The sequence below is a fragment of the Colletes latitarsis genome, chromosome 3, assembly GCF_051014445.1.
Source record: "Colletes latitarsis isolate SP2378_abdomen chromosome 3, iyColLati1, whole genome shotgun sequence".
Classification (NCBI taxonomy): domain Eukaryota; kingdom Metazoa; phylum Arthropoda; class Insecta; order Hymenoptera; family Colletidae; genus Colletes; species Colletes latitarsis.
In genome coordinates this window covers 35,953,832-35,968,603 of record NC_135136.1, presented here as the reverse complement: position 1 = coordinate 35,968,603, position 14,772 = coordinate 35,953,832, and the positions used below count along the sequence as shown (strand labels likewise).

Below are 14,772 nucleotides of genomic sequence, written 5' to 3'. Positions count from 1 at the left end.
AGCAATTGAAAGGGTATACTAACTCCAAAAATAAACCGTTCGACACATCGACTGCCACGTCATGGGTGTACTGATCTTTCGTTTATTGTGGTTTCATTGTTTAAAGCAGGATCGTTTTAAATTCAACGATAATATGAACGTATGTATCAGTTTGCAGAAACTTTTTAGTCGGATCAACAAAAGACAAAAGCGTTCGATGGTGATTGAGACCCGCATTAATTAACGGCATCTTGCTTTCCTCTGTCACGAAGCATTATGGGTTCGATGATGGACGCGTCGCAGAGACATTAAATGTTTTACCGTCTCTGATCTGTCCGTCAATCTCCAGACGGACTGTCAGAAGATAGTGTGTATACATAGAAGGCCTGCAATTTAAATCGACACTCGAACATCGAACGACTGACATTACTGACAAAACAGGCGCGTGATTTGACCCTGGAATTATATACAAGGGACTACAATTTATATTACGTATCTCAATATGGACATAACACCACTTGCATAGCGATTTATCCAACTAGGCATCGACTTCGTTAATATCACAACCTCTATCGCGTAAGAAACATTAAATAACTTCAAAATTAATATTGGTAGAATTATAGTCCTCCACCCTTAATCCTTGACACAAGATTTTCTAAAAAAAAGATTTCCTAGGAACTAAATAACCTGTTATTATGCTGGTGAATCTAACTGAGATATTAAGAGGCAAATGGAACAGGCATTAGGATTTTTTTGCAAACGAAGCAATGATTTTGCAAATATTTCCTAGCGCAACGCATCCAACGTTGCGCCGTCCACTTGTCTGATTTATAATGCTGATTAAGTCTTTCGTATTTATCACTTTGCCACCGTTGGCACGTGTGTAACCGGTTCTCACGTCTCTCTGACTTTTCAACAAATTTCGTGAAAGCTACCGCGATCCGATTTCACTGAATTACGGCCAGAAGATTTTAAAAAAAACGAGCAAACAATGCCCGCTTATTAAATTTACGATCACGATCGCGTGATATATCTGACACGTTCGATTGAATCTTCGAAATCACCAACAGCATGCGTGAATGTAAATGCAGTAACCATTGTGTATTTTTTTAGAATAACAATTGCCTGCTTTCATCATCGTTCATCGTTCATCTAAGAAATCCCAAGTATATTACAGGTTGATAAAACCGATGAAATTAATGATAATATTAATTCAGATGATCAAGTTAAAGAAAACATCAGAGATATAACACTGTTTGATACCTTCTGCATTTAATTTTTAGATTAAATCGTAAATTCAGCAGTGAAATAATTAACAAATTTTCACTAGACACACCGCGAAAATTAAAACGTTTCTGCAAGGCATTATTAACGTACTTTCACGATTTTAATTGAAGTTTCCAGCAAGATAATAAAAGAACAAACCCCTCGTTATGCTTTGAATTTCTTCCAAAGATATTAAGACGATAAAATCGAAGAATAGAACGTTCCAACAAATTAAATTTATGATTCTTTTCTTGAATTGTCTAAAATATGGATGACGTTATAGCTTCTTAAGAAAGATAACGATCGTCGTAATGTCCTGCTCGATTAATGACGATTGAAGCATAAAATTGATATCGCTTTGAATTTGTCACACGTATCCTCGAAACTTCGTCCTTTCGACGACTGTGTCAATTAGCAGGAGGAGAGTGCCACGGTACTAGTTGTCGTTTTGCCTGTTGCTTAATCGAATTTATTCAAAATGTACGGCTTATTACGACGCGAAGCGTTTCGACATCCGGCCACGCTTCTGTGTAACATCATTATCGATAAGATCAAAGAAACCCGGTCTCTCTGCTCGAGTTTTCAGTGGAAAGTAGCCTGTCAAGCCCGTTGGAAGCGTTACACGTTTCTACGACAATGAAATGCTGGATTTATGTAACCTCGCGAGTACGCTTTAACTTCGGAAACGTACGAAACTATTTGCAAATAAATTAATATCTAATCCACTAACGTACGCGTGTACGTTTAGTTTGTAAATTATTTTAAATATTGTCACCGTGTCATCGCTGAAATTATAATGGAACCTTTGTAATTATATTTGCTATCGATGCAACACGATTTCTACATCAATTAAATATACAAAATAACAGAAAACACTCTTAATTACGTGTGCCAGTAACATAACACGATAACATCGTCGCAAGATCGATAAATATTACGGATCGATATCAGTTCGAATGTTTGTGTATCTGAAACAATCTTTTCCTTGTAAAGTTAAATAGAATAAAATTTTAACAGAGACAGTTTAATGAATTGTTTCGAAATATTCCTGATAAATTAATTCGAATACTGTGTCAAATATGTAAAGAGATATTTCAAAGACTATTTAGTAAATGTAAGATTTTATATAAAAATCTCTTCAATTGAATTTACAGGGCCTCAATAAAGTATTTAAAGGACTTAGAATATAATGTTTGTTATATAGTGTGATTATAAAGTACTCGAACGTTTAATTCCTGCGTTTTTCGTACGTCGAACGATCTTTTATTTGTCACTTTAACCGGATCGTTGCTTGTACATAAAAGTGACGTCGCCGTCTTAGACACGTCACCTTAAAGGGCTCACACTCTACATTAGGATATTACAATTAACTCTAATGAACCTCATCGTATGTTGACCTACTTACATCTCTCCACCGGCACAAGTAAGATCATGATTAACGATCTCGATGGTCTACAACGAATATCTTTTCTGACACGATCCTGCAAAATTTTGCAATCGTAATATCTAAAGCAATCCCGTTGCTAAATAAAACGTTCCCATTAAATTAAGAGAGGTTTACATTGAATTTACATACGGTAAATCAAGATATTCGCAATAATAAAGATTGTTTTTTCCTGTTAATTTATCGCGCGCGCTCGATAAAACTGAAATGCATTGATCGATACGCCCGAATATCTAGTGTAATCAATATTAATTAAAGCAAACAAGTTTAAAATATTCAAAGGAATTGCGAAATCGTTGCTTGTCGAGTCGATGATCGGTACGAAAACAGCACCGGTCTAAACAAGAATTATTTACAGATCAATATAATAAAGTGTTATCTTGCAGGCTTTGATATATATTTTTATCATCGAACTACTTTTTAACTTGTCTAACGGTAAGTAGTTTATTTTATGGATCCTTCTTGCACTTAAGAGGATAGACGCAAACTAAAACGAGTTTCACCAGTTTACACATATAGAGGAGACTTTTATTAGGTAAGTTTTCAGAATATTTTACTTCTTACTTCATTTTACTCGTCTGACCCTTATACCACTATTCACCTCCTAAACGCTTTCACAAAGTAATGAGACAAAACGTACTAATGATACTACTCTGTACATGTAAATTCTAAGCTTAGGTTTATTATATGTACTTTGCATTCTTAAATTCTTTATTGTTTCTACCTTCACATTTCTCTCTGCTCGTCTCTGTATTTACATTGGTACATTTGCCTTGTTAATATTTACATTACTCGAGTTTGTATTATTTTCTCCCTTTCTAAGCTTTGATATGTACACGCGTGAACATATTATTGCAAGATTTCTGTCAAAATAATGGAGGGACACCTTTGCAAAACGATCAAACTTTTCTTTCTAAAATATCAATTATAAATAATTTATATAAAGAGATTTAATTGTGAAATTCAGTGCTGAGTGAAAATCTGATTCGATATTGCAATAATATTGTCGAGAGGGGACAAGATATAAATTCAATCGCGACGATCACCGCGAGTGTTTAGTCTAATGCAAATACCGCGTGAATTGCATCCGTCAATACGAGATAGAGGCTCATGGTTATCTTCAGAGCATATACCATGAGCTCCAAGTATACTGACAGAAGTACTCAAGGTAAGACACGGCAACAAGTGGTGCTCGACGCACCGCTAAGTCAACATCGTCTGCGTATACTCTCGTTCTCGTAGATCATGGATGGGGCTTCTTTTCGCGAGGCAACTTCTGTGACATTATACCTCGAGCACCACTTTAAATCTATCCCACAAAGATCCCCGCGAAAGGTACACTGAAAGCAAATGTCGTCGGAACACGTTGGACACATTTTAACTTGAATGTAACCGAAAACGAAAATAAAACCGATTAACATTACGAAGATGTTCTATTATTTATTATATCTAGATAACTTCATTTACTTGTCTAAATTTTCTTAGTATTAGAATTAAAATGTTGTCCAGGAAGAATCCTTTGACAGGTTGTACGATAATTGCTGGGATATTTTGTGTAAAATACGTAAGTGGGTTAATATTCAAAAGACAGGGGTGTTTAGAATATTTAGTACCTCTAGATAACTTCTCTTGCAAGCAGAAATTCATTTATTCTTGATTTTTTTAAATTTTAATAATGTTAGGATTGAATTTATTTTGTCCAAGCATACTTTGACAGGTCGTATAATGATTGTTGGGATATTTTATATAAAATACAATACATAAGTGGGTTAATATCCAAAAAACCACAGGTGTTTAGAGTATTTATTACCTCCAAGCAACTTCCCTAGCAAGAAGAAATTCATTTATTCTTGATTTTTATAAATTTTAATAACGTTAGGATTAAATTTATTTTGTCCAAGTATACTTTGACAGGTCGCATTGCTGGGACATTCTGTGTGGTAAGTGGGTTAATATCCAAAAGACTCGGGTTTCCTAATGGCAGTACGGTCGCGCGAATCGGGGTAAAATAAATGTCAAGAAAGTCGTTGCAACGATGTATCCAAGTGATTAAGGAACGCGTTTATTCGTTCGATGAAAAGAAGAAGGATACGATGCCGACGGATGAGAGCGGAGAACAGCGGTACAGTCGTTATTTTGAGCGCTGGGGCTCCCGGATAATTGATAGCGGAATGCTAATAACCTGGACGAGCCGCGGATTATAATAAGTTTCTTGCGTGCCGCTTCTTGCGTCCGTTGCTGTTCTCGCTAGCGCTGTCACGAGCGATCCCTCCGTCAGCTTATCGCGCCGATGCTAATTAATCGACGAGAATCTGGGCGAATAAGGACAAATGATAGGGCTGTTTTTCATGGTAACCTCTGGGTCTTCGATACAACGTTGCTAAAGGCCGATCAATCTCGAACATAGTCTTTCTCAAGTTTCCCAACTGAACGTCCACCGTGTATACAATTAAAATTTTACCTTTGCGGTTAGACAATCTCTGGAACATTTTGATTCGGTGTATTTGAACTAAATTTCTAGATTCCTAGGTTCGTTCGTTCGGGGTTGAGTCAAACTCTGTGAAACATTTTATATCATTTTAAACTTGCTTTAATTTAGTATCAAATTCAATATAATCTCTATGATGTTCTACAGATAAATGATGTACGTGATCATAATGTCAAAGTCTGTCAAACCCATTTTAAATTAACTTTAATTTCGTATTAAATTCAATTTAATCTCTAATGATATTCTACATATAAAGATAGCATAAATTATTGTTTGCAAATTGAAGTTGGAATTTTTGTTCTGATAACGATCAGTTTCAAGGTTGCGATTCAACAGCTATAATATTATTACACGCAAGATGTCTATTTTGCAATTTACGAGGGTCGACGAACGATTCCGCGTAATTGACACGACGATCAATAGCGTCGATCTCGAGATCTAATCGAGATAGCCATCTTCTATAGGCGTTTTTGCTCACCGCTTCTGTTTTGAAGAAGCCTTTCCAGAAATGGTAAAGTCGGTTTAACACCGCGAAGCTGTTGGCAAGAGTGATAGTTCTCATCTCAAACTCTACAGCGACGCTTAAAACTAAAATTGTCCTTTTATCTATACACAACAGATCAGATTTAATTATAATTACATTACGAGAGCTCCAGTTATTTTCACTCGAGAGATGATTTTTCAGGCTCGTGACTCGATTAAGCGTTGCAGTAATTCATTTATGCATCATTAGATTGCGTTTAGTAATCGGTAAACAATAAAGAAATTGATAAAGGAACGATCCAAGTGTCCGTGGGGCCATTTTATGCACACCAACGACCGTTTGTAATTCAGAGGGTACGATATACGACTCGCGCGTAATCGATCCGACGATCGATAGCTTCGATCGCGAGATCTAATCGAGATAGCCGGTTCGACACGACGTTCTTGCCCGTCCACCGCGCTTTTGAGGAAGCCTTTCGAAAAGCAGCGCCGCGCTCTTTGTTAATCGTCGCGCACACGCGTTCATTGGTTCCACCGTGTACTATAATTATTCACACTCCATAATGCGGTACACGGGCGATATGTAATCCCCCGGACACGGGCTGAAAGGGAAGCGTACGGGCCCAGTTCGTGTAATTATACACTTCGCGGACTTAATCTCCTAGGAAATTGTATTATGATTTTTACGGATTCCCATGCGTTGTGTCGTAAATCCATTCTCCGGGCGAACGACGGGGGGAAAACCGTGTACGAACGAATGAGCTTCGAGTTTTCAATACTCCCGAATTAATCACGCGTCGTGTATTTCCAGTTTCACGACTGCTTTTATTTGTGTAACGTATGAATATTAGTAGAACGGCGATCCTAATCACCGATAAGGAAATCGTATTTCGTTGGACACAGATTTCGTTCTTTCCCCTTCAGTCGTTTCAAACATGGAAAATGGAGAAAAATGTAATGGAATTCAACGTTCCTGTCAAATTTCTTATCAGGATAATAATTTCAATGATTATAAGGTAGACTATGTTTGTCTCGTTTAATAATAATATATAATGGAATTCGACATTCCTGTCAAATTTCTTATCAGGATAATAATTTCAACGAGTACAAAATAGACAATGTTTGTCTTATTCGTTCAATAATAATGTATAATAAAATAGAATAGAACATTCTTGTCAAATTTCTTATTCAGATAATAACTTCAATGAGTACAAAATGGACAATGTTTCTTTCATTCGATAAATAATAATATATAATAGAATTCAACATTCCTGTCAAATTTCTAATCCAGATAGTAATTTCAACGAATACGAGATAGACTATGATTATCTATCACTATGATTGTGCATTTATAAAACGAAATTACATTCCACGATTACAACGCTATAAATTATACTTCAAATTGTGCTGAACTTTGGGTCGAGTCCTGAATAAATAAAAAATAATATTCTTAAATACACTAAAGGATTCTACTTCTTTGGTGAAGCTGTTCCAGAGGATTTTATCTTAAACGTGCCTATGGATTGGAAGTCGTTTTTCCTATATGCGGAGGCTCCCGGATCGAACCCAGCATCAAGAAAAATTTTAATAACAGCCATCTACTGGATAAAGTGCGACGAATGATCTGAATTTCCTCATCACGAAGACTGTTCAAACGTTTAGTCGCACTTCAGCCAGTGGATGGCTGTTATTAAGATTTTTATCGCCGCTGAATTTCATGTGAAGTCTCCACATATATGGGAGGTAGCTTCCAACTGGTAGTCGCGTCTACTGAAACAGGATCTTCCTGAACAACCATAGCAAAGAGTCCTAAAACGACACAATAGTAATCTTCACCGACGGGACAGGATGCTGAGAAGCAAATCTATCTCTTTCAAATCGAAGTTAAGTTACAAGATTTTACTACTGCACGATATAAGTAGAAATGATAAGCAATAGTCAGACACGTTTGCCTGATTCTCAAAATTTTGTCAGAAACTGATATTTTATTGTGAATTTTCGACTCGTTTCTTCTTGGAAAACTATCTACATCCTTCTAATATTACCATTTTGTATCACGATTATTATTTTAAATATTTATTTATTTTTAGTAATTTCTGTTTAAAAATAACAATAGAATACTGTTTTCTCTTATCGTATCTCTTTCAGTAAATGAATATTTCCTCTCGATTTATAATACTTCGAAAAATAAAATAATAATCGAGCACAAAATGATTAGGTCCTATTGAAATTTATTTGATTAATTGGTTCTGGAATTGAATCTATTTTTATTCCTGGAGATGGAACTGTTCATGAATAAATTACATCAGTGTTCTGCAATTTGTTTACTGCTTATTAACTCTTGTTTGCACCTAGATGAATTGCACAAGAGAAGAAGAACTCTAACAAAATATAATGCAGATTATTCTGACGATAGTGTAACAATCTCAATAGAATCAAGCAATGTATATAATAGTTCATAAAACTTAAATCTCTAGATACGTCGTAAAAATATAGAAAAATTCAAAACACTAAAGCCACGTTCACGATACCGATTACAATACAGAAATTAAATAGAACGCGTGATTATTAAAATTCTTTTCAATCTAAACGCTGAATACGTGGATTAAAAGCGAATTAAAAATCAGATTACGGCAAAGATGTTATTGATCGTTGAATCGATGCTCCCCGGTATCTTTCGACGTCCTAAAATCCTCGAACGAAATGCACGCGCCTGCTTCGAAACAATTTTCATTCGGATACGCCGTACGCAATTAATTGAATCCTCGCCTTTGATGCCGCGCGAGTTATGATAAATATTTTTCCCCGATAGGATCGCCGTACGGCGAGATAAACTTGTCCGGCTGAAATTTATTAACGCGCGCACGGTTACGTGCGAGAAGAAATCGGCTTTATAAATATTATACGAGATACGCGTGTTCCGCGGCGAACTGGTTTCGCAGGCGCATGGAGCTGTCAGCGTTGCGTTATCGGTTGAACCAGTTACCCGGTCGCAGTGGCTCTTGTCGATCCCTAAAATTTCAAAACTTCGCACAGGAGGTCCCCCACCCATTGCATAAACGCGAGATCTTTGCACGCACGTCGATCGCGAGCAAATTATGCATCTCGGTGTGGCTATGCAAAAGTCCTAAAATTATAACGTGGAAACGTTCGATAATTCCACGTACTTGTTATTTCACAGCGATCCTAATTTATGGAAAACTTAAATAAAATTTTAATGTCTTCCACAGATAAGCAAGATTACTTTGGATCTTTGGTTATGTAGACGATTCTATAATGCATATAGAAAACTAAAATAAAATAAAATTTTAATATCCTCCACAGGTAAGCAAGACAATTAAATGAATTTCATTTTACGCTGAAAGAAACATTTAAATGACAGGATCACTTTGGAAAAATGACTAGAAAGATTTTGGCCATCGATATATGGGTCTTGATGCTACAACTACATATGGTGTATTTGTATCAAAGAAATTAAACAGTAGAATGCAATGAGAGTGAATGCTTATTCGTACTCTTTATAGAAAACTATGTTAAATTTGCAGAAATCTAATCGAGTAAATTTTGTTACAATTTTTACTGAATAAAAAATACGAATGGGTCATTTTGACAACATCGATTTAATTATCAACGTAAGGGTAGATAAAATAATAGGAACCAACGAACTGGTATTATTATTATTAGACTGTGGATGTTTATGCATTTATGAAGAATTTTAATTTTCAAAGAGCTACAGATTTAATATGAAAAAATATAAGAAATAAAGTAAGATAGGAATTATTGTATTTAGGGGTTGAGACGATCCTTTACAAAGTTCAAAAAAATTTGAATTTGCATAGAGATCTGCAGTCTACTAATTAAAGTACAATTTTAAATTAAGGGTCTTCTGTGGAAAACTATATCGACGTGACTTTAAGAGAGCAGCTATGACGAGTACGAGGGTGAATTCTACTTTGTTTTTTAAGAAATTAGAAACTAGAATCTGGGTTTTCCGTTTCTTTACGTTTCCAAAGAACCAAGAAGAAAATCAGAAGTCCAAACAAGGAACAAGATTACGATAAGCAAAGGTACAGAATGCGCAAGAACATTTCTCACAAAAATCGAAAACAGTTCTCTGTACACGAAGAAGAAAATTTCTCACAGGAAATAGAGAAGACCCAGAATATCGTTAGTAATAATAAAATTACAATTTACAAAGACTGTGTCACTCAATTCAAAGTTGAAATTTACCATATTGGACAAACTATCAACGATTAGGTTTCTCGTTGGCGTAACAACGATGCTCCACCTTGGTCGAGTTAGTAATTCATCAGGTCCGGTAATCGAGAAAATTGAACGTTCGCGAGAACATCGCGAAAAATAAAACACGTGTACGTTCTCATCGAAACGCGACGTTTCTGTCATTTTCGTTAGGAGAGTTGTTTGCGGACGGTAAATTCTTCCCGCGTGCCAAATTACATTAAACCAAGTACGTGTCGAGCATGCCTCGCGATATCTCGTCCGCGATACGGTCCGTGGCGAGCGATTTCTCGAAATAAAACCGCCGATCGACGGGGTCCCCGGCGTTCGCGGTAATTTACGAACTAGACAACGGACGTATTATTTGGCATAATCGGGCCCGAAAGTATGCGAAACGTTAACTTCGCGCGGTCTGTGTCCCATTAAACTCGCCACGGGGCGAGCACGCTTACGCGTCAGACTGCATAACCAGCATATTGGTCATTTAATTATTGTACACTGTCTCATAAATTATTCATTTCCGCGAGTTTGCCGATCCGACGGTATTATTTATTGCACGCACGTGAATCGGGTAACAAACGCCGTCTAATTATTCCCGCAAAAGACTGATATTTCTGAGCAATTTATGGCTATCTTTCGCCTACCCCGGAGCATCCGCTGTTTCAGTTTCACGCAGCCTGGAATCAACACGTACGACGTGTTTTGACTGATACTTCTCCATTATGATAAACGCTAGTTTACGATCTCATCGACAATTTACCGGAGCATTCTAGATTTTAAACGAGACTCCAGCAAGGAAAAGAAAATCGTACGAAGCTGCGGACTAAAATAATCAAAATTGATAGAAAACGAAAGTGTGCCTCAATGAGATTTCTTCGTAAGATTTCCTTGCTTTCATTTATATTGATCTACAATCGCTAGACTGGGGATGTTTATGCATTTATGGGAAATCTTAATTTTAGAGGTTGACACAATCCCTAAACAGGGGGCTACTCTACAAAGCTATCATTTCATTCATTCTATTGATTAAAATATGAATTTGCATAAACATTCTAACAATCATCCATCGAATAAATAAAATATTATCCACGAAGTTTGATTCAGTAGTACGATTGATAGTACAAGTGACCAGAATATTTTTAGAGATGCGACAATGATACAAGCGAGAATAGTTTCTTAATATTAAGAAAGTACACTGATCGGTGAAGTGTCAGTGAAACGTCAATGAACTCGATCGTTCGTCTAATAGAAACCCTGAGACAGGCCGGTACTTAACCGAGCTGTTTGCTCGAAATGAGTAAACATGGGAGTATTCGTTTAGCATAGAAATATTTACAGGGTAAATTCCCAAACCCAACACTGCCTACCTATGCACTCATCCAGGCACCTAATCTGACACGGAAACAACGGAACCAAATTGTAAAAGGGCCAACGCCGGTGTTTGCTCTTTTTAAATGAACGTCTTTCATTGTGATGCGTGTGACGACGCCATTGCCGCTTACAAAGACTCTAAATCCTTCCTAGATAAACTAAAGCGCATTAATGGGGCTCGCCTATTGACAATGATTTGCATTTAAAAACTCGGTAGCTGTCTAACTAATAATTTATACTTTTAACAATCTCTGATCACTGAATCTTAGGTGAATTTCCAAGTGTCAAATGTAAACAGCTGTGTTTGTTAACTTCAGCAATCTTTTTAATAAAAATTACAATTCGAAATCGAAAATTAGACGTAGTTATTGATGATTTGTTTGGGAATCATCGTCACACCTTTAATAACTAATATCTGAATTTCAATTCGATAATTACCCCCCCAAATTCGAGTATAAATTTCTAAAAATCCTAATCACAGAATCTGAATTTATTACAGAGACATTTCCAGTATAAACAATTGTTACTACAGGACTGGAGTTTTACGTCACTTATTCACAATTGAAAATTTCCCATAAATGCATAAACATGCAGTCTATTGATGTGTAATCACTAGACATTGCAGATATTTGTGCATTTATGGTAGATACTCGAAGTAAGATACGAATTATTATATTTAGGGGTTGAGATAACCCTCTACGAAGCTTTCATTTCAATAATTCTGTTAAAACAAATATGAATTCTCATAAAGATTCGCAGTCTAGTCGTTAATTTCTGTGAACTGAAACTCTGAGAAGTTTGGAACCTCTTTCATAAACTGAGCATTCACAAATACTCAGAGGAACCATAAAGAAGGATATTTCGATATTTATTTGTTCCTATGAACTGGAACCCCTGAGAAGTGTATACAAATACTCTTAGAACCGTGAATCGAAATCCTGTGAAGTTTGGAAGCTCTTTCATAAACTGAATACTCACAAACACTCAGAGGAACCATAAAGAAAGATATTTTGATACTCCCGAGAGTGGTTACTCATTAGTTTCTCTGTAAACCAAAACCTTGAGAAGTGGAGAACCTCTTCCACAAACTGAACATTGACAAATACTTAGATGAACCATAAAGAAGAATATTTTGATACTCAATACTTTGAACCGAATCCCTCAGAAGTGGCGAACCTTTCCCCTAAACTGACCACTCACAAATACTCTTAGGAACCACATAAAGAACCATGAACCAAAATCCTGAGAAGTCAGTAACCCCTTTCATAAGCTCCCAGAGGAGTTCTCTTCCTCACAAAGAATCTCCCCTAAAAGATGACGAACTAACCTGTAGTACGGAAATCCCTGATGAACGTGCAGATCCATGGGCATGGCGGGGTGCGTGGGCCCGTGATGTGCCGGCGCGGGTGCGTACTCACCCCCGGCGGACAGGGGTGGCTGCATCATGCCCGCCGCGGCGGCCGCATGGTGTCCGGCGAGCATCGCCCCCCAGTGGAAGCCCGGTGCACCCGGCATCGCCGACGGATGTTCCAGTTCGAGGCCGCGGTGACTCGCGGCGGGTAAGACGCCACTTCCGGCCGATCCACCGGCGATACCAGCGGCTCCACCAGCACCGCTTCCGGCGACACCGCCGCCGCGGTGCATCAGCCAGCCCTCCACCACGAACGTCGATGGCTGTCCGGGTTCGTCGAAAACACTGCACCCTCCCCGTTCACACTGGCCGCGACCAAGCTTCCCACACTACGCGGCAACAACCAACAAAACAACAACAACCAACAACAACAACCACACTCGGGTCCAAAAACGCGGAGGCGCTTCCGTAACGTCCCGGCACCGAGAGCCTCCGTTACCCCGGTGACAGAGACTGAAACGAACGCGCGCACCGTGCAATCCACCTCCTCCTCCTCCTCCTCCTCCTCCACCTTGGTTCGTCGTCACACAACCACCGCGCAACCAGATCCCCGTCGAGAATCACTTGACAACACACTGTCGACACATGTTCGGCAGGTCCAGGGGCGACGCGAGCCGGCGGCCTCTCCGAGAGCCTGCCACCGGCTCCGGAACACGGCTCACCGGGCACCCTCGCGTTCCTAATCGCCAGCAGAGACCGCCGTTCGCTGCCGGACGGCAGCTCGGTCTACCCTGGTGCGCGCGTACGTCGCACGTCGCGGATGGGTCACGTTCACGCGGGGGAGACAGGTGTTCCTGTAGCTTCCTCTCGCGAGCCGCTGCAGCTGGACGGACCCGGAGAGTGCCGCAGCCTTTGGCTCGGCCATGAATGACGCGCCGCGCTTCGAGCCACTTCGCGGAGGCGGGGCCTCAAAGCGCCCACGTGACACCTACCGCCTCCATCCTCTCCCTCTTCACCCACTGCCGCCGCCGAGCGACGGACGTCCTACCTAACCGCGACCCGCGATCCGCTATCCCTACCGAGCTGCCCCCGACCTCCCACCACCACCAGGAGAAACCACCACCAACATCCACCGTCGATACCCGTGCACCCTGAGAATTTTCGACTCCAAAAACGGATTCCTGCCCTACGATTACTGGGGGATCGCTACATCAAACCGACGACCCCAGAAATTTCGAACCGGGTTGAAAAGGAATGGTTTAACCCTCTGCAAGTTTAAACTAATAGATGATATTTGTATGTTTCTGTGGAGAAGAGAATATTTTTTTATTTCTAAAAGTCACAATTGCAATTGGTACTGTTAGCTTGTATTAATAAAGACTCTCGAAGTGCAAAGGGTTAATCTTTTTTCAAGCTTGGAATTTTGCTTCCAGCTTGGAAGGCAGTGCTTTTTGACTGAAAAGTCTTGAGGAATTTATATTTTTATTTGGGTTGGAAAGGAATGGTTTAACCCCTAAGTGGATTATTGGGGTCCTCCGCAAGTTTGAACTAATAATCGTTTAATATATGTCAATATTTGAAAGTTGATTTCCATTTACCAATTTGGTAAAAATCAACGTTAAGTAAAATAATTCAGTTCAGATTGAGAGGCCACTTGGGGGTTAAGGGAAGAGTTTTCAACCCCTTTTGCTATGACGAGTATGACTGGGAAGATGCGTCAGGTTTCGCGACTGTAGGGGTGTTCCAAAACATTCGAAAATAAGCGTAAGAAAACTAGGACATTCAAACTACGAGAATCAAACTTGATTTGTTTAAAAAGCAGCGAAGAAGACTGGATTCAGTGTTGCAGCTGTGAAAAATGGGATAACTATGTTTACGATCGTTGTAAATTACATTGAAACTGTTTCGAGTTACTATATTCATTTTTCTTATTGCAATATCGCAAAATTGTCTTGGATTATCATTTTTCAAAGAATTCTACGTCGATTTGCTTCTTCAAAATAGAAGATTACCGAGAAACTATCAAGTACAAGGATTTCAAATATACTTATATACTTTTCTGATAATCGAGTACCTATAGGCAAGCATAGACTACTAACCTCAAGAATACAATTATACAATAGAATATTTTCTAAGAACAAAGAACACATA

The 14,772-nt window shown here is 38.6% G+C and overlaps 1 protein-coding gene across 2 annotated transcripts in view; it reads right to left on the bottom strand.

Annotated features, from left to right (window-relative positions):
* The window catches only part of LOC143340236 (protein trachealess-like), a 167,268-nt gene extending 154,173 nt beyond the window's left edge, over positions 1-13,095 (bottom strand). For both annotated transcript variants that reach the window (XM_076761951.1, XM_076761952.1), the window contains exon 1: positions 12,598-13,095. In XM_076761951.1, the coding sequence (XP_076618066.1) occupies positions 12,598-12,914 (317 nt within the window). In that variant the 5' untranslated portion in view covers positions 12,915-13,095. The remainder of the gene's footprint in view (positions 1-12,597) is intronic.
* Between the last annotated feature and the right edge of the window lie 1,677 nt (positions 13,096-14,772).